General features: G+C 39.9%; 3 protein-coding genes across 8 annotated transcripts in view; 2 read left to right on the top strand and 1 right to left on the bottom strand.

Moving 5' to 3' along the window:
- LOC119131662 (lymphocyte antigen 75-like) overlaps nt 1-17,820 on the bottom strand; it is a 1,013,224-nt gene that overhangs the window by 486,543 nt on the left and 508,861 nt on the right. The window lies entirely within an intron of this gene.
- The window catches only part of LOC119131727 (C-type mannose receptor 2-like), a 399,366-nt gene that overhangs the window by 321,340 nt on the left and 60,206 nt on the right, over nt 1-17,820 (top strand). The gene's annotated exons all lie outside the window — the stretch shown is intronic.
- Nucleotides 97-17,178, top strand: vldlr (very low density lipoprotein receptor). 4 transcript variants are annotated; one of them, XM_037266361.1, is made up of 20 exons: nt 97-540; nt 3,736-3,855; nt 4,498-4,620; nt 5,943-6,065; nt 6,404-6,612; nt 6,817-6,979; nt 7,252-7,377; nt 7,826-7,948; nt 8,154-8,273; nt 8,399-8,524; nt 9,239-9,410; nt 9,906-10,130; nt 10,226-10,344; nt 10,859-10,998; nt 11,371-11,512; nt 11,839-11,988; nt 13,944-14,003; nt 15,409-15,486; nt 15,589-15,758; nt 16,211-17,178. In XM_037266361.1, exons 1-20 carry the CDS (start codon nt 468-470, stop codon nt 16,244-16,246), a joined length of 2,598 nt encoding a protein of 865 aa, XP_037122256.1. In that variant the 5' UTR covers nt 97-467; the 3' UTR covers nt 16,247-17,178. The 4 variants fall into 4 exon arrangements, with proteins under 4 accessions (XP_037122256.1, XP_037122257.1, XP_037122258.1 ...); XM_037266362.1 differs by having other exon boundaries at nt 7,255-7,377; XM_037266363.1 differs by lacking the exon at nt 13,944-14,003.

Genomic DNA, 17,820 nt, shown 5'->3' on the forward strand with positions numbered 1-17,820 from the left:
TGCAAGTATAAAACTGAATGTCGCATAGTTAAGGGTTGTTAAGGGTTAACAAGACGTAGAGGAGGGGAAAAGAAATCCACCTTGGTTGTGACGGGATCGCTATTGCACCAGCTCCCCGATCACACGGGGCCGTCCTTGAACGTCACGTTTATGAAATGGATCTAGTGTGAAATCCCGTCAACTGGTCCACGCGCGACCAGTGAGGCGCACGAACATTATTCCCAATTGGTTCCGTCCAGCGCGTGCTGGTCGATCAGTTTGCGTGCGTGCGTACGTACGTACGTGCGTGGGAGTGTGTATGTCCGAGCACATATGCGAGAGCGCGCGCGCATACGTGCATATATGCTGGGCGCTTGAAACGCAGCAGACCCAAAGAGCAAAGCAGGGCAGCACCGAGCCTCAAGAAAGAAAAGCAGAGCAGAGCTAAGAGCTCGGCTAGCAACCAAGCGCACGTTTCAGGGCGAGACATGATCGCTTCCACAGCCGGAATCCTTTTGCTCCCGCTGCTAATATGCCTCCAACATTGCACGAGCGTTCGTGGTAAGTCTTGATTTCCCCGCATGAACGCAGCAAATGTCGCCCACTTTGAACACCTGTCATAGTACTGCCCTCTGATTGAATGACCCAGCTCGGTTATGATGTCTTGTACCTTGCGTTTATTGTTAGAAATGGGACGATGCATGCATGACCTGTTTTCGTTACACAAACGATATTGCGTCGCTGCAAATTTAGATTGACTATTATAGCTTATTATATTGCACTCCTCTGGAATGAATGTCGAAGCGGGCCCTGTTTCGTTTGTCTAATTGTCCTTTTTTTAGTCAGTTTCCTCCTTCCGAAAAACGCCTGCTGTTCACATGTGCACGTAATCTAATCTGATTTTGTGGTCATTTACTACTACTGTGGGATCACGCGTTACTATTGACGCTCCCATTCATATTTAAATGAGTATAAAAGGACCTATTTCGAAGTGGGTCACGATGAATTCGAATATGAATTTGTGACAAGTGGCGACAGCCGAGTTTACCTGCTGCAGGTGACTTCAATCTAGGTCTGATCATTGGGCCAGGTCTAATTACGCTAATTGAATGACATTGATTAATTCATCAATTATATTTCATTGATTAGTTCATAGTATTTGTCAGTAAGAAATATTTAGGTGAGTGTGTGTATATATATGTGTGTGTGTGTGTGTGTGTATATGTGTGTGTGTGTGTGTGTGTGTGTGTGTATATATATATATATATATATATATATATATATATATATATATATATATATATATATTAAATAAATAAATAAAATTGTTATTTTAAATTTATTTTTTTAAATTTTATTATTATATAATAAATACTTCTTTTTTTTTAGGCACTCATTCTCATACCACCTGAGTAAATACTGGATACAAATATTGTGAGATGCAGTAGGTGGTGAATTTACTGCAAGCCAATGTTATATACACAATCTGTACATTTACACTGTGCCAAAATATAGGCTATTTGTACTAAAAAACATAAATCTGAGCTGTAGTTGTAATGATTTATTTGCCTACCACTCGTATTGAGTGAGCCTGTGGAGTAGTACCACACTGAGCGCCATTGTCCTCAGATGTTTGACAACAAAGCTACTGTTGCAGAGCAGTCCATCTGTAGTTTCTCTTGCTAAATCTCTGGCCTCCTTTTTCAGAACAACCACCTAACATAAAAGCGCAGATGCGATAGATCTATAGAGTCTCCTTATCATTTAACATTTATTGCAGAGGCAAATGAATTAACTATCAATCCATTTAATATGCTGTTTCTCCTCAGTAGGATAGTGATGAGGATTGAGTTTATTGACCATGTATGATGGCCATACAGCAGTGTTTGCTTGGGTGTTATTTAGGTTAGATAATGAGTTTTATGTGAAAGTGGATCATTTGGATTTACTGAAGACAGTCATCAATGTAGTGTTCATAATTGTGTACATGCTAGACACATGAACATTATGCTTTATTATCCCCTCTTTAAATGCTTTGCTGTCACCTTAAGTCTTCTACACACAATTATAAATGTAGTGTAAATCGAATGTACATTTTTGCTATTCGCATCAGGGCTTGGTGCTTAACACCTGTCAATAATAGAAGTACAGTATCTTTGCAAAAACCAAAAAAGCAGCAGCAACATTATCATATCTCCACAATCTCCATTTAATCCTAAACAAGAGCCATTTGGGCTTGACAGACCTTGGCACAGGGCAGAGAGTAGACCAAACAGTTGTGATCCGCACTATTTGAATTATCTTAAATCGTTGTGAATAGGGATAAAGGAATTATTTTATTTGCAGTTTACTGTATAGCGCAAGTGCTAATGCTGTGAAGTTTTTTTCCTCAGTCAACAAATGATATTTATTCATTAAAGACAAAGTACAAACGGTATTCTCCTCCAATATTTAAGTTTGGCAGCATTGAACTATTTTCATTGCTTTCTGATTGGCATTGAAAATATAGAACCTGTGTAACATTTAGGATTCTCCTCCTCAATCACTATTTAAAGCTAATTGAAAAGGAAAAAGACATTCTTAGCACCCACCACCAACGGATAATTGATGTTGATTATCTTTAGAGACGGCCATTAAATTGGCTTTAGCTGATTTTGATCGGAAGCCGAGGAATCTGCTTCAAAATCGATCCAATTATCGGTATCTGTACAGCGGTCTTAAGCAAACAATCAAATGTAACCTCGTCTCAGATTATTCATCCTCGACAAAGACACCTAGAATGAAAATGTTGGACTCAGACCTCTGCTAAGCCCTAATCAAGTCACTCAACTTAACATTGTGCTGAAACATGCTGTTAACTTAAAAATCAGTTTGGTCAAGGTAACATAGTTTTCAATCTTATAATTTAGTTTTTAAATGTATTTTTCACCAAATGTCCACAACATATTCAAGCTTATTTTCTTTGTTGTAGGTAGATAAAATGTGTGCATACCATTGGCACATTAATTTCAATTCTGTCCAAGAGTAGAGGAAATCCAGGCTCAATTATCAAGAGCTAGAGACAGGCACGATTTGGCTCTTTGGTGTTTTTTCTTTCCCTTTCTTTGCAGATTTGAGGTGTTGAGGTTTGTGGTGTACAGGATATTAATGAAAAAACAATTGTCTCCTAAAGAAAAGAAAAAAAAATCACAAGTACACATGGATCTAAATTAAGTCTGTGAGCAAGGCGTCTCACAAATCAGAGCAGCGTCAATGCTTGCTTGCCCTGATTAAAATGGATGTAGTTTCCCTCCACAGTGAGTATGATGGCATGTTAGACCCAGATCTGCAACTACATGAGCACTGGCGGTGTGGGGGTGCGCTTGGCTCCTGAAGTGGGCGGGGTGGTGGACTGGAAGAGGAGGAGGGGAACGCACTGCAACAGTTTGTGTTACTGGGCAAAAATGCATTAACGTGACCACCAGTGTGACAGTGCTTATGTAATGCCCAGTGACTTACCTTTTTTAGCAGGACACAAGAGCAATGTTTGATATTTTAGAGAAGACTTTTTGTCTACCAAACTACCAGTTTTGATTCTTTCTCTGAATGTTTCCTTTCTTTACATTATTTAGTTTGTGCGTAAGAAAGGTACTGGCGCCGGTACTCTCAGTGAGTCCTCGAGCGAATATTAATCGGTCTGGACAAAAAATGTATTGCTCATCCCTAGTTACAAAATTTTTGCAGAAATTCATGTCATGATTTGTTTCTGTCCATCAGGAACTAAAACAGAATGCGAGGCCAACCAATTTCAGTGTGAAAATGGTCGTTGTATCCAGTCTGTTTGGAAGTGTGATGGGGACGAGGACTGCAGTGATGGCAGTGATGAACGCTCGTGTGGTAAGAAATGCTTGCTTGAACTATTCTGCCAAATGTATTCTTAGATTCTGAAGATTTCTTTGGGGGGGGGGGAATCAAGTGTGGTCAATTATGGACACATTTGTAATCTATAAAGTGGAGAGGAGGAGACTATGTTGGGCAACATAGTCAACAACTTATCTCCTGGGATGACCAACCTGCTGATACAGAGGCATCAGAGTAGTGCTAACGACATGTCTTTTGAACCAATCAATAACGTCATACAATATACACACACCCACAGTACAGATGTACAATAATTTTCTCTTTCAAAACCAATCCCAAATTTCACCTCCATTTTATTTTATCCGGGTAATGTAACACATGGAGTGTAAAATGGTAAAGAATAAATATAGTAAGATGCCAAACGAAGAAAAATCCCATTACTTAAAGGTCACACATGACAATCTGTTGATTTGATTTTAAAATGTTATCCAATTTGAGCCCATCACGAACCACTTGAGAGGTTACCTATAGCTTGTGTACATTTCATTTAGTCAGTTAGTCATGCCATATTTGTTGAGAAACTTTGACTAAAGCGGTTGCAACGTATGAAGTGAGAATCAAGTCATGGATGTGCATTTTGATTGTTATATTGCTTGCTTTCTTCCCCTCCCACAACAGTCAAAAAGGTTTGTCCAGATGCAGACTTTGTATGTCGTAATGGCCAGTGTGTTCCAAAGAGGTGGCAGTGTGATGGGGAGCCAGACTGCGAGGACGGCTCAGACGAAAGTGTCGAAATTTGCCGTAAGTACTGCACAAGCCTCAGATTCTGATTTAAATTTTAACTACTAAAATCTTAAACGGCCTTCGGCGTAATTGCGTTCTTTTTTTTATTTTTTATTTGATTAAGATAAAGTTCAAATCAATTTAGCATCAAAATCAAGCACCGTTCTGCTTTGATCCACCATCTTAAGCACAAAACATCAGTTGGCTTAAGGAGTAATGCACTACAACTTAAGTACTGAAAAAACATCTAGTGTATTTGTATATGTAACATTGATATGAGTATTCCTGTTCACTCATGATTCATGAATGAAACTATGTTAATACCATGAATGAGCAAGTTTGAGACTGCGTATTTGCCAAGCAAATTAGATAGTGTCTTGTCAGCACTTTCTCACTGGAGTATTTTGTCTTGTCATGTGTACTCTGTGTTTGTACTTGAACAAGATTTCCAGTAGTCTTAACACATAAACGTTTTCCTGAAGGTCTTGAACTTTGAGGCTCTGATCATGTGCATCTGATTTAAGTTCCAGGCATTCTAGCTGCAGTGTACATGAGCTGAGCTGCACGTACAACTGCGTATGTCATTCTGTTTGTCCAGCTGTTCTTATTCTTCGTAGTGGAAAACACTGCTCTTGCATGGTCATCTCTAGTGACTGTAGTTAGGGTTAGGGTTTAATACATATAAGTTAATAATGTCAATGTTTTTTTTTTTTTTTTAAATGAAACATGTTCAGTATGTTGCTCTTTTGACAAAGCATACAGCCTATGAGGTGTTATTTTAGGTACTACTGTAGAGTTCTGGTAACATGAGCTGCATGAGTATTTGTTCTTCATTGAAGTAGAGGGTAGGCAAGGTGTACGTAAAGTATGACCCATAATGCATTAATAGAATTAATAATTATATAATGCACCTTTTTACGTATCACATTAAAAATAAAAGTTCAACTTACCTGTACAAGGAGCTGGCTCATCAATTTTGAGCCTATAGGTTTTCATAATTTTAGATGAGCAAAACAGATCCATGTGCAGAATAGATACAACTAAGGGCAAGAAATTGGATTCGGTTTTATTTCTGGAAGATCCTTGTAGTCAATTTTAAGCATCCTGTGTGTGTAAATATTAACTATCCACTAAGGGCAGTTGTTGCTAGTTGTATATTGCGCCGTTAAAAATTTCCCTCTCCAGGGTTCTGTATCTCTGTCGTGGCTTGTGCTGAAACTAGAAAAATATTTGCAGCTCACTTTTTTCAAATGGTTGTATTGGGAAAAAGCAAAAGCCTTGCAATGCATTGTTGATTCGTGACCTGATTTTGTTGTTTTGTTTTTTTGGGGATCATGCAGACATGCGGACTTGCCGTTTGAATGAGTTTAGCTGTGGAGCAGGTTCCACTCAGTGTATCCCCAACTTCTGGAAGTGTGATGGTGAAAAGGACTGTGACAATGGAGAAGATGAAGTGAACTGCGGTAGGTTGAGATTTGCTGTAAACTATGAGAGTGCAGTTTATGGTCTAAAAAATATGCTTGTGTTCATGCTTGACTGTGTCTGGCTGCCAGTAATTGAAAGGAGCTGCCAGCATGCCATTTTAATTACCTTCATGCGTGTTCAAATCAAATCTATTTAAATGAATTTTACTGGTCATGAATCCACTTAAACATAATCAGTACGTGAAATAAAAGTTTTCAATGATTGATAGTATTTGAAACTACACTGTGCATCGGGTCATGGCTGTATTGTAACATTTTGATAATGCATCCAAATGATGTAAATTACAATTTCAATCTGTCTGAAAATGCACTTTCAGGTAATGTAACCTGCGCTCCAAACGAATTCACGTGCACCAGTGAACGCTGCATCTCCCGAAACTTTGTTTGCAACGGCGAGGACGACTGTGGGGATGGCTCGGATGAGGTGGGCTGCGCGCCTTCTTCCTGTGGCCCAAGTCAATTCCAGTGTGGAAATTCCTCATGCATCCCAAATAGTTGGGTATGTGACGAGGATGTCGACTGCCAGGTAAGGAAACGGCAATGAACAAGAATAGCTGTTATCACGAATGTATGTTTAGACTAAATTCAACGCATTAATGGCAGTGTATCTCAAATTGTTATCCCAATTTTGCCACGTCCGACCAAGAACAATAAACACCAGATTTGTCATCCAAGGCGTACATGCTTCTTCACACGTCTCTTGCGGTCCAACCTTTCTGTTCTTCTGCAGGATCAGTCCGATGAGTCGCCGTTACGGTGTGGTCGTCACCCAACCCCACCAGCCAAATGCTCAACGAGTGACATGCAATGCATTTCCGGAGAGTGTATTCACAAAAAGTGGAGGTGTGACGGCGACTCTGACTGCAAAGATGGCAGCGATGAAGCAAACTGTCGTATGTACAAACTTCAACACCGTACATAGTTTTTTTTTTTAATTGATTATTTTAAATACTGTTAAAAAAAAAAGAGTAACATGCATGTGTGACTGCTGGTTTATATTGTGTGTTTAATCACTTAACAAATTAAGTACCATAAATGCAATTAAAGCAAATTCATTCTGTTTCGCGGATTTGACTTATTCCGGGGTAGTCTGCAATGTATTTTCAAACACCAGTGAACTTTTTAGGGTGTCTAATACGACTCTGGTTATGTTGTCTGGTATTAGCAGCTGCACGCACCTGTGGAGCAGATCAGTTCAAATGTGACGACGGGAACTGTATCCTGGGCAACAGACAATGTAACGGAATCCGAGAGTGCGCTGATGGATCAGATGAGGTCAACTGCAAAAACTGTAAGTTCTGGTTCCTTCAATAGTTTTATTCCTTTTGGGTTTTTTTCATTTGCACAATTGCTTTAATGGTCTATGTGAACCCTTTTGGAATTTCTTAAGTTGTTACATAAATTGGTCATGACGTGGCTTTCAATCACGTGAATAAACAATTGTTTTCATAATCACAAAAATAACATGCACAATATTTTCAGAAAATTACAAGAGAAGCAAGTGTAGCCTTGGATTTAATAACTAGATGACAATTCTTTTAGTATACGCACATTACATATCATTGGACTCAACACGGATGTACCCATGTGTTGGAAATAAAAATAAAAAATATACTAAAATGTGTGGCCCGGTCAAAATACTAGAAAAAAAAAAGTGAAGGAATAGGCATCTCAATTTTCGATGATGCTAGAAAAGAGTTTTTGTAAATGCACTTTTTTCTTTTTTTCCCCCCTCACAGCGACGCAATGTCGTGGACCTGAGAGGTTTAAATGTCGTAGTGGGGAATGTATTGAGATGAGCAAAGTATGCAACAAGAACCGAGACTGTCCAGACTGGAGTGACGAACCCATCAAAGAATGTGGTGAGTTTTATCTTTTAAATGTCCTGTTTTAGTTGCCTAATATCAGAATTCATGATCAAACAAAACCTGACAAAGCTGTCATGCAACAGACCAAATGAAGAAAACCAAAATCTTGTCCGTCAACATGCTTCAGTTATTTGACGGAGTGAATCAGACAGAAACCGTATTTGCTGTGTTAAGAGCTGTATTGTGCGTTGTGCTGCAGATGTCAATGAGTGCCTAATGAACAATGGGGGCTGCTCGCATATCTGCAAAGACATGACAATTGGCTTTGAGTGTGACTGCACGCCCGGGCTGCAGCTCATTGATCACAAAACCTGTGGAGGTATGACAGTCCTTTTTTACAACATTGCTTGCAGCAACACGATGCTCCATTCGTTCTGGTAGCATACGTTGCTGTGAATTTGCCGTTGCGTGTTGAAAGATCTCATTCAACCCTTCTTTCTTCAGACGTCAATGAGTGTCTGAACCCAGGCATCTGCAGTCAGATCTGCATTAACCTGAAAGGAGGATACAAATGCGAATGCCACAACGGCTACCAGATGGATCCAACGACAGGAGTCTGTAAAGCTGTAGGTGAGTGAGGCCCGATCAAATCGAATACGCCCGCCTCATCTAGTTAATCTCTGGCATTAAAGATTCACAGAAATGTATTGGTCCCTTGCAGATTTGACAACACTAACGTATTTGTAGTGATGACAAATTAATACATTGAATTCATTAGTTGAATATTGCACTTTACGGCTCTGTATTGGTTAAAGCTTAGTCTTGACTAATAGCTAGTCAAGTTTTTTTGGCATCTGGTCTTTCAGTTAGGCAATTTAAAGACTTTTTAATCACCCGTCTGCTGCTACCTGGGAACGACAACGCTATGCGCAGCAGTGAAATGTCCGGCCCAACTATGATAGATCTGCACGGCGTTGAGAATACAAACATATGTAAGCTTGTGGTGGATGAGAGTAGCGCTTGGTTCTGCCAGCTTCAACTATTCTGATCAGAACTGGTTTTCGAAATATTCAAATTGGCAGGACCATAGGACTGGTGGTAAGGAATGAGGAAAGCAGTGTAAAGTGAAGCTCCAGCTTCCTCGTCAGTGTTTCACAATCAGTCGAATTGGAAGGTTTTGTCACCGACTGGGTGCTCTTCAAATCACAAATGCGCTGGGCCCATTTTTTAATCCCTCCTTTTGATGAATTAATTAAACATTAAAACAATAGAGAATATCATGTTGGACACATTTTGAAGTGCAAACTTATTCCTGTGTCCCCCCCCCCCCCCCCCCCCCCTCAGGTAAGGAGCCCTGTCTGATTTTCACAAACCGTCGTGACATTCGTCGTCTGGGTCTGGAGAGAAAGGAGTACACTCAGATTGTGGAGCAGCAGAGGAACACGGTGGCTCTGGATGCAGATTATGACCAGCAGATGATATTTTGGGCTGATCTGGGACAGAAAGCCATATTTAGGTACTGTAATGTTCACATTACCATACTTTTGAAAACTGCAATAAATTAATCTTGATGTATGGAATTTAAAACGCATAAAACTAGTATTGTGGCGGTATTATGAATGGCCTCACAGTTTGGTCTGATTTGATATGTGGGTTTTTTGGGTTTTACTATCCCCCCCCCCCCCCGCTGTGTTGCAATAGAGAAGTGAAACTGCAAGCTTTATATTTGTGTGACACAACTATTCTTGCATCTGCAAGACTTTTTTTTTTTTTTTTCCATGTAGTTATATTTCGGACGTGGACAAAATGTTTAGCAGTACTTGTTGATTCCGAAATGCCCGTCTGCTGGCGGCTCAGACATTTCTACAGAACTAAATTCCTTCCGCTATCATCTGAACACCTACTTCTGTTTAATTATTTACCTAGACTTGTTGCATTACTAAGTTTGTATATGCTGATGGAGTACGACTTGTTCAAGTGAGCTGAAATATATTTCAATTTAATCTTACAGCACTGTGCTGGACAAACGAGGCGACGTGAGCACCCACAACAAAGTGATAGAAAATGTCCTCTCTCCCGTTGGCATCGCCGTAGACTGGATATACAAGAACTTGTACTGGTCCGATCTGGGTACCAAAACCATTTCCATTGCAAACTTTAATGGAACCAAGCAGAAAATTCTGTTTAGTAGTGGCCTGAAAGAACCAGCTTCCATTGCTGTGGATCCTCTGTCTGGGTAGGTGTTTTGTCAAGGTCTTGAAGATGTCAATACTGTAAAATCTATTTTCTGACTTGGGTTTCTCTTATTTTGGGCACATCTGTCAATTGTAGTTTCCTGTACTGGTCTGACTGGGGTGTGCCAGCCAAGATCGAGAAGTCTGGTATGAATGGAGTCAACAGGCAGATTCTGGTGGCGACAGACATCCAGTGGCCAAATGGAATAACCCTTGGTAAGGGTTATATATCACACTGACGATATGCTGACACAGCTGATTATAAAGATCAAGTCAACATATCAATTGTGATTTATTTCAACCACTGTGTTGAAATTTGAAATTGTGGCTTGTAGATCTTTATTTTTGTCCTCAGATTTGAGTGTTTCAATGTGCAGGGCTAATTCTTCAAGGGCTCTTTTTTATTTTATTTTTTATTTTTTAAACTCGTGGCTTTGCTTTCACCGATTTGACGTCTTGGAACAACTTTTGTTTTAATGTCCGATTAACTTGATGTACAACAAAACAACCACAGATTCAAGTGTTCTATGAATAAAGTTGACTTTTGTAGTCATTTTAAAATGTTTTATTAGCATTTATTTTGAGCAACCCTGGGTGTTCACTTTTGCGGCGAAAGCAAATTGGAATTAGATGTTCACCTGTAAATCTACATTTTTCCCTTTTGGGCCACATTTTAGATTTGCCATTTTTATGTCCTACCCATTTAATCTTCTGTATGTTCTTTATTTAGATCTAATCAAAGGACGGCTGTACTGGGTCGATTCAAAGCTACACATGCTCTGCAGTGTTGACCTGAATGGTGACAACAGGAAGAAAGTGCTACAATCTTCAGACTACCTTGCGCACCCCTTTGCTCTTACTGTTTTTGAGGTACTGCTACCATTTTACCAAAAAGTGGGCCTTTTTTGTCATTGTTTCAAGATCAACACAATCCACAAAGAATCTGCAAGGTTTTTTTCCGGATTTATTTTTATTGTCTTAACATTATCAAATGCTTCGGATTTTAAATGGGTCGGCTGTCAAAGGGCACCAGAAGGTTTAAACTGTGCCAAACAAATCATGCGAGTGGCAGGCTGTGGCAACCAGACAGTGAAAACTGAAAGTTACTGCTACTGTATGTTAATTTTTAGAATTAGATTTCAGTTTGTTCTAAAATGTATGATTTACCAATATAGCTATCCCTATAGCATAGTTTTAAATTTATGGCTTTTTTTTTTTTTTCTTCTATGATCCTCTTTCCAGGATCGTGTCTTCTGGACAGATGGCGAGAAGAAAGCCATCTACGGAGCTAACAAATTCACAGGAATGGACATTGTGACACTCGCCAACAACCTGCATGATCCACAGGACATCATAGTGTACCATGAGCTCATTCAACTTTCTGGTAAGAATGCAATTAAAACACGATTGAAAAGAAAAATGGGTTCTGTAATGATAAATTGGCAAGTTTGTGGGTCAATTTCAATATATTTAGAAAACTCTCTCAGTGCCTACAGTTAATGTGGACTAGATTGTGCTTTTAATTCATTGTCCCTGTGACTGACTGGTAACCAATAATGGGTGTTTGTCTTTTGCAAACCGTCAGTCAGGTCAAAGCTCCAGCATCCTTGTAAAGCTATCTGGGGAAACTGGCAGAATGGATCAATTCAGTAGCAAAACTGCCAGTAAAACTTGGACATGATCTAACAAGAAACCTACCCTTGTTTGCAGGAACAAACTGGTGTGCGGAGAAAGGTCCAAATGGGGGCTGCAGCTACATGTGTCTACCTGCACCACAAATCAACAAACACTCTCCCAAATTCACTTGCCTGTGTCCACAAGGGCAGGAATTGGCTGCTGATGGTCTACTCTGCAGACCTGGTGAGTTAAAACACCCATGATGAAAGCATGAGCAGGATTTGTGGGTGGAGGTTGAAGGGAGCACTTTTGTGATATTGCCTTTAAATAACCTGGTTAAATTCACGTAAAAACTAACTTAATGATAGGCCACCGAATAAAATGTTTAACTCTTTTAATAGACATGCTCGTGAGACCCTAATTAGCATGTATTTGTCAAAGCTCATCATTAAGCTCATGCAAGCTGATATTCTCAGATGTTCTTCCAGGCACTCCCTCATCTTTCATGGTCTCGCGCGCTTAAAAAAAACATTTTGACTTGAAATAATGCGAATTGAACACTTATTCGAGAGAGCAATGTTGGCAGCAGAATAGGTTGTGTACTGTAGTCAATTGTTTTTCATGAATATATTTTGTTATGGAGTATCGTAAAGGTGTTTGAGGTGCTCATTCCAAGGATTTCTTTCTGGGGTGGGGGGGGTCTCCGTAATCCAGGAGCACATTTTTTTTGAGGGGTAGTGAACATTTCATGGTTGCTATGCCAGCAGTCTTGTTTTTTTTTTTTTTTTTGGGATACTCTACTCCGTCTTTATTTTAAATCTATACAGAAGATAGTGAGAGAGGAACCCGGCAACGGAATTCTTGCATATAAACTCCTAATTAGACTCTCTGCTGTAGACCAAGCAAGTGGCGTAAACAAAGCAATAGAACATCTCCCTGACAACTCTGTGCCACTGTGTCCGCCAAAAGAAAAATAAATGCCTTGCTAGTCTAAGATGCCTTGAAACTTTAGATTCCAAGTTTGTGTGTATAATTGTGTTAACACACCCTTCCGTGAATTTGGTGTGCTGAATAAATAGCTTGGGAAAGAATGCCTTTCACCGTCTCTTGAAGTTGGGTTGTAGCCAAAGCCCTTTACGAAATCTCAAGCAAATGCATTTATGTCCTTTGTTCAGCAATTGCTGCTGCACTAAAAGGAACCGTGGATCATTGTTTTATTCTTCTATTCTAAGTGAATTTTAGAGTAAGCTTGATGTGTGAAGTTGTTCCCAGACGCAACTGCACACTTTGGTTCATCTTCACCTCTTGTTCGAGAAAACCTGATCAGTTTATGCACCAGTCTGAATTAGTTTGGAAAATCTCAAGCTCAAAGTTGAAAGCACCCCCAAACCATGCACTCTGGCTCAAAAGTCAGGAAACGTAGTTGTAATCTTAAGAGTTGGGTGTTGAGGACTGCAAAATTATCATCCCGCATGTTTGGTTTTTTTTTGTTTTTTTTGTTTTTTTTAAAATTATATATCAATCCGTGCCTGCATGAAATAGACCTCAGTGTCAAAGGTTGGTGACCCCCTGGGTGTTAGCCACTTGGCTGCAATACAACCTGCCACCATAAGGTGGCCTTGATGCTTAAATCAGTCGTTTTATAAACTCCAGTGAAAGCAGAAGACACTACTAAGCCAGCTGTTAGAAACAAGAAATGACTTGAATGATGTAATTAAACACCTGAAAGGAAAAACCAGTGGACTGGGAGGGTTGGGCCAAAACAAAGCTCGACTTCCATTCAGGTTAATGCGCTTACAGATTAGGTTGGCCCCAGAACAATCAAGAATAGTTTGTATTCACCCATGAGAGGGTGATAGACTGAGATAAGCATAAAATATAAAGAACCAGTGTTTGCCAGTAAAGTGTTTGCTATGCAGCACTAAAGAGGGGGAAAAACATTTTTAAAAAGTGAGACTGAAAACAAATCATGTGACCATCTTGAGATAGGGCTGTGAGGGTTACCCTAAACTGGCTCCATTCAGATGCATTAAGAAGGTTCTCGATTATTTATTTTCCTGCAAATGAGCTATCTTCAGTACATCAGAGAAATATGATAGGTGTGATACTGCAAAACATGAAAACTTCTCAGCATTCACAAGCTAATTTTCAGTTTGCCCCCACCCCGTTAAAGTCTGACCCCTTGATTCTTGGTACAGACCTTTTGACCAAAAGTCCAACAAAGGAGGATGGGGAACCTGTCTTGCCGCCCTCCCCAGGTAATACCATCAGTTGTTGCCTGTTGTGCTTCCTGATGCGGGGCTGCTGGCAAGTGGCAACTTACCTCAAGGCTTGCTTTTACGTACTTTGCCTTTCTCTGGCTGCATAACTCTCCTTCGCAAGTATTTCGTCTTTGTTACAGGGGACAAAAAATCTTGTGGCATGGTTATGAGCACCGTAATATTTGCTGTTCCGCTTCTTGCCTGTCAAACGGTTATCTCAAGTTCCAACATTTTGGTAATGCTACTATTTTTTTAACATTGCTTTTACTATTTCAGTCATCATCCCAGCTGTTCTTTACTCTATTTTGTTCCGCCTAATTAGATTTGTATCTTGGAATTTCATGTGGCTGTAAATTCTATCGCACTCTCACTACAGCTTCTGTTTGTTTTTTGTATTTGAGTGATGTTTTTTTTGTTTGTTTTTTGTGGGGGGGTTTTGTGCTTGTTATTTTGTTTTTTCTTTTCCCTTGAGGGGTGTAATCGCAAATTTGGGAGGTGTGGCATTGTCTGAGTGACAGGATGTTTCGAAATACTGTCAACCAGTTGAGACTAAGTCAAATTTGAGAACACAAGATTGCGCATACCTTTAGGACATTTTACTCCGGTTTGAGCTCACCGATTTGGCATTATCACTCGTTTGCACAAACCTTTTTTTTAATATAAGGGGAAATTCGTCCTTTCTCTAAAGTGCGTGAATTTCACGTTCAAAAGTTTGTAAACTTCCTAGCAGCCTACATGATGATGCTCAGGGGTGCATGTTTTGGTCTTGTTTTCAAAAGGGGATTGTTTGGCACCCCAAAACCTGCTGACCACCTCCTGGATGACTTTAAAGACAAAATATTCTGAGCGAACAAAGGCAATGACTTGTCTTCTGGGTTTCCATCATAAAGAACTTGCAGCTCTATTTAGTGACTTTCCTAGCCATTCTAGTGACTATTGAAAAAATAATACCTAACTGCTCACGCTGGGTAAAAAAGAAAAGATCCAACTAGGGTTATGAATTGGTCCAATTCCAATTATTAACCCAGCAATTATGGTGCAAGTTATAGGATGATTAAAAATATGTATCCCGTAATATACATTGGTTAATATCTGGGAGAAGAGCATTGTACGAGGGGGGCACATAAATGCATCACAAAGCCTAATTCCAGTAGTACTCCTAGGATTAGTTACAACTAACATTCCGACTGGTTTGTTTGGAGTTTTTGCTCATTTAAGTAGAAAATGGCTACTAATCAAGGTTCGGCTGCAATGTGCATTGGTGTGCAGCAGCTTTTTCATTTCCCCTCCAAACCTTGCTTGAATGCCACAATTACCTCAACAATGGCGATGTCTCTTTACTTTAATCACTTCTACTTATAGTGTGCTTGATTTGCCCACAAGGTGTGTTTTGTTTTTCCAGAAGCCAATGTGAGTACGTCGATTCAGGTAAACACCACGGCCAGAGGTTCTGCAGCAGCTTGGGCCATACTACCTGTCTGTAAGTGCACATCTTCACATGTACCTTCTTTGAATTAATATCAACACCTAAACCAATTTTTTTTTTACTAATGAAAATGTGTGTCCATGCTCACACACTCAGTGCTGCTTGCCATGGCGGCAGCAGGCGGCTATTTGATGTGGAGAAACTGGACGTCGAAGAACCAGAAAAGCATGAACTTTGACAACCCAGTCTACCTGAAGACCACAGAAGAAGACCTCAACATTGACATCACACGGCACGGCGCAAATGTGGGACACACATACCCAGCAGTAAGTCAAAGGCTGATAACCTTCCCCCTGAATTGTCCTGATAATAAAAGCAAGTGACCCTGCAAAGAAGAAATGGGTTAATTGGTGCAGAGTCGCTTAGGGTTCGATTCAACTAGATTAAATAATTTCTTCTCAGCAGGGGATTGCGACTGCTTGTTTATGACCTCCACGCTCATCTGTGACCCTCTGTAATCTTTAATGAATTGTTGGCCATCCGCCCATGTACACAGATTAAGTAGATTAACCTCGGACCCCTCAAAGCTCCAAGGCAAGACGGCGCAACATTGGCCGTCATCCTTGCTGCTGCCAACACAACGCTCTTCGAATTCAACACTCCATAAATTGTCTATATGAGCGTTGCAATTGTCTCTGTAAATAGAACTGCACATTCAGGTATGACGGCATGAGATAAGTTGGTCATTAATTCTGTTTGTCTATTCTTCTCTTTTCAGATTTCAATAGTGAGCACGGAGGATGATCTATCGTGACCATGTTGGGTCCCACCCATCTCCCCTCTTCTGTCTCTCCCCTTTGGTTTTTAAGGGAACTCATGGTGCTGAGCATGTTGTCCCCTTGTTTCCCACGCTGCTGGTTGTCCCGTCAGCACCAGTTCGATTGCTCACAGTACGACATGCCTTCTGAAGTGCATTAAATCATTATCAGTGGTGACAGTAACTGAAAGATGTTATTTATTTTGTAAATAATGCTTTTGATTTTGTTTTTGTTTTCATTGTCCTGGTTTCCAAGCTTCCCTGCCCTGAAGGCAATTTGACAGTCTTTTCCCGCCCTTTTCCGGAAAGAAAGTGAAATCATTAGTCGGTAGAATCTTGCTGAGCTGTTTTTTTGTGCTGGGTGGGGTGGGGTGGGGTGGGGGGTCTTGAAATTGCGCAGGAGACCAGTCCTGCTCTCACCAAACAGATCAAGTCTGCCGGGCAGGTTTCACAACTTGATCAAAACTACATCTTGCCTTTTTTAAACCTACAGGCTCTGTGTGTGGGAAATTGTCTTCAGTTAAAATATCAAATCATGTTTGCAATACCTCTTAGTAGTATGAATCTTTAATTCTATTATTGACAGCAGGTTTTCAGCATTTCTAAACATTGTACATATTTAGTCATCGTCTCAGGCTGTCAATCAGGATTCTATTCAATGCACTTTGATCAAATGTTTTGTGTAAATAAGATTGTATACATTTGGGATATGGTTGGCCATTGTACCAAGGTTATGATTCAAATGTGCTGAACATAGCCAGGGGGGAGGGTGCAACACAATTTGGTAAAACTATTTTGTATGTTTGCTGTGGCTGTTGATCTTTTCTAGCCTTGTACAGTTGTTTAAACATTTGAAAGCTCTGTATCTGTGGGGAAGAATGATTTGAAAACTAATTAAATTAAAACTCTAATCCAGAAATTTGTTCCAATCTTGGCTGCCCATCATTCCTTGGTGTCACACTGGCAACAGCTTACTATTAATGACTATTTTTTGTTTATTTTATTTTATTGACTACACCAGCTCTCAATTGTGGTAAGGAAATGGGTTAACGCAGTGTAAGGGTCACCATTTTATTGGGTAAAATTAATGCTACTCCCCCCGCCCCTGCAGGGCACAAGGATATCTCTGGTGTTTCCCCCCCAAATTTTTTTTTTTTCCCCCTAAAACAAAAGGAAAAGCTGATAAACATTCACTAGATCTTTCCTAAATGTTTGCGAAAGGTAATCACAGATTTGTTTAAAAGAAAAAACATTTAAAGAATGTGCAACATAATTTAAAATTACTTTTATTCCAAAATCAAAGGGGCAGAAGAGATGGTAATCCTTCCACCCCCCCCCTACTCGGTGTCTGCATGAAAAATGCTGTCCAGAATTTAGCATTTTTGTTTTGCCATGTTAAAACAAGCTATTTTCACTTTTCTCTCTAATAGTCCTTTTCAGTGCCTGGAATTTATTTATTCATTAAAGATTGCTGTAAGACTTCTCAAAGTCATCCTGATTGGTCATGTTATGATGGCTTGAGTGAGAGACGAGGGATTAAGAGATGGATGAGAGAAAGGATAATTCCATCT

This window comes from Syngnathus acus, chromosome 12, assembly GCF_901709675.1.
Source record: "Syngnathus acus chromosome 12, fSynAcu1.2, whole genome shotgun sequence".
In the NCBI taxonomy this organism is placed as follows: Eukaryota; Metazoa; Chordata; class Actinopteri; order Syngnathiformes; family Syngnathidae; genus Syngnathus; species Syngnathus acus.

Coding starts and splice junctions, on each gene's coding strand:
- vldlr (XM_037266361.1), top strand. CDS start 468: ATGATCGCTTCCACAGCCGGAATCCTTTTGCTCCCGCTGCTAATATGC. Junction 10,131..10,225: donor GCTGTGGATCCTCTGTCTGG/GTAGGTGTTTTG, acceptor TGTCAATTGTAG/TTTCCTGTACTGGTCTGACT. Junction 11,513..11,838: donor TGAGCTCATTCAACTTTCTG/GTAAGAATGCAA, acceptor CCTTGTTTGCAG/GAACAAACTGGTGTGCGGAG.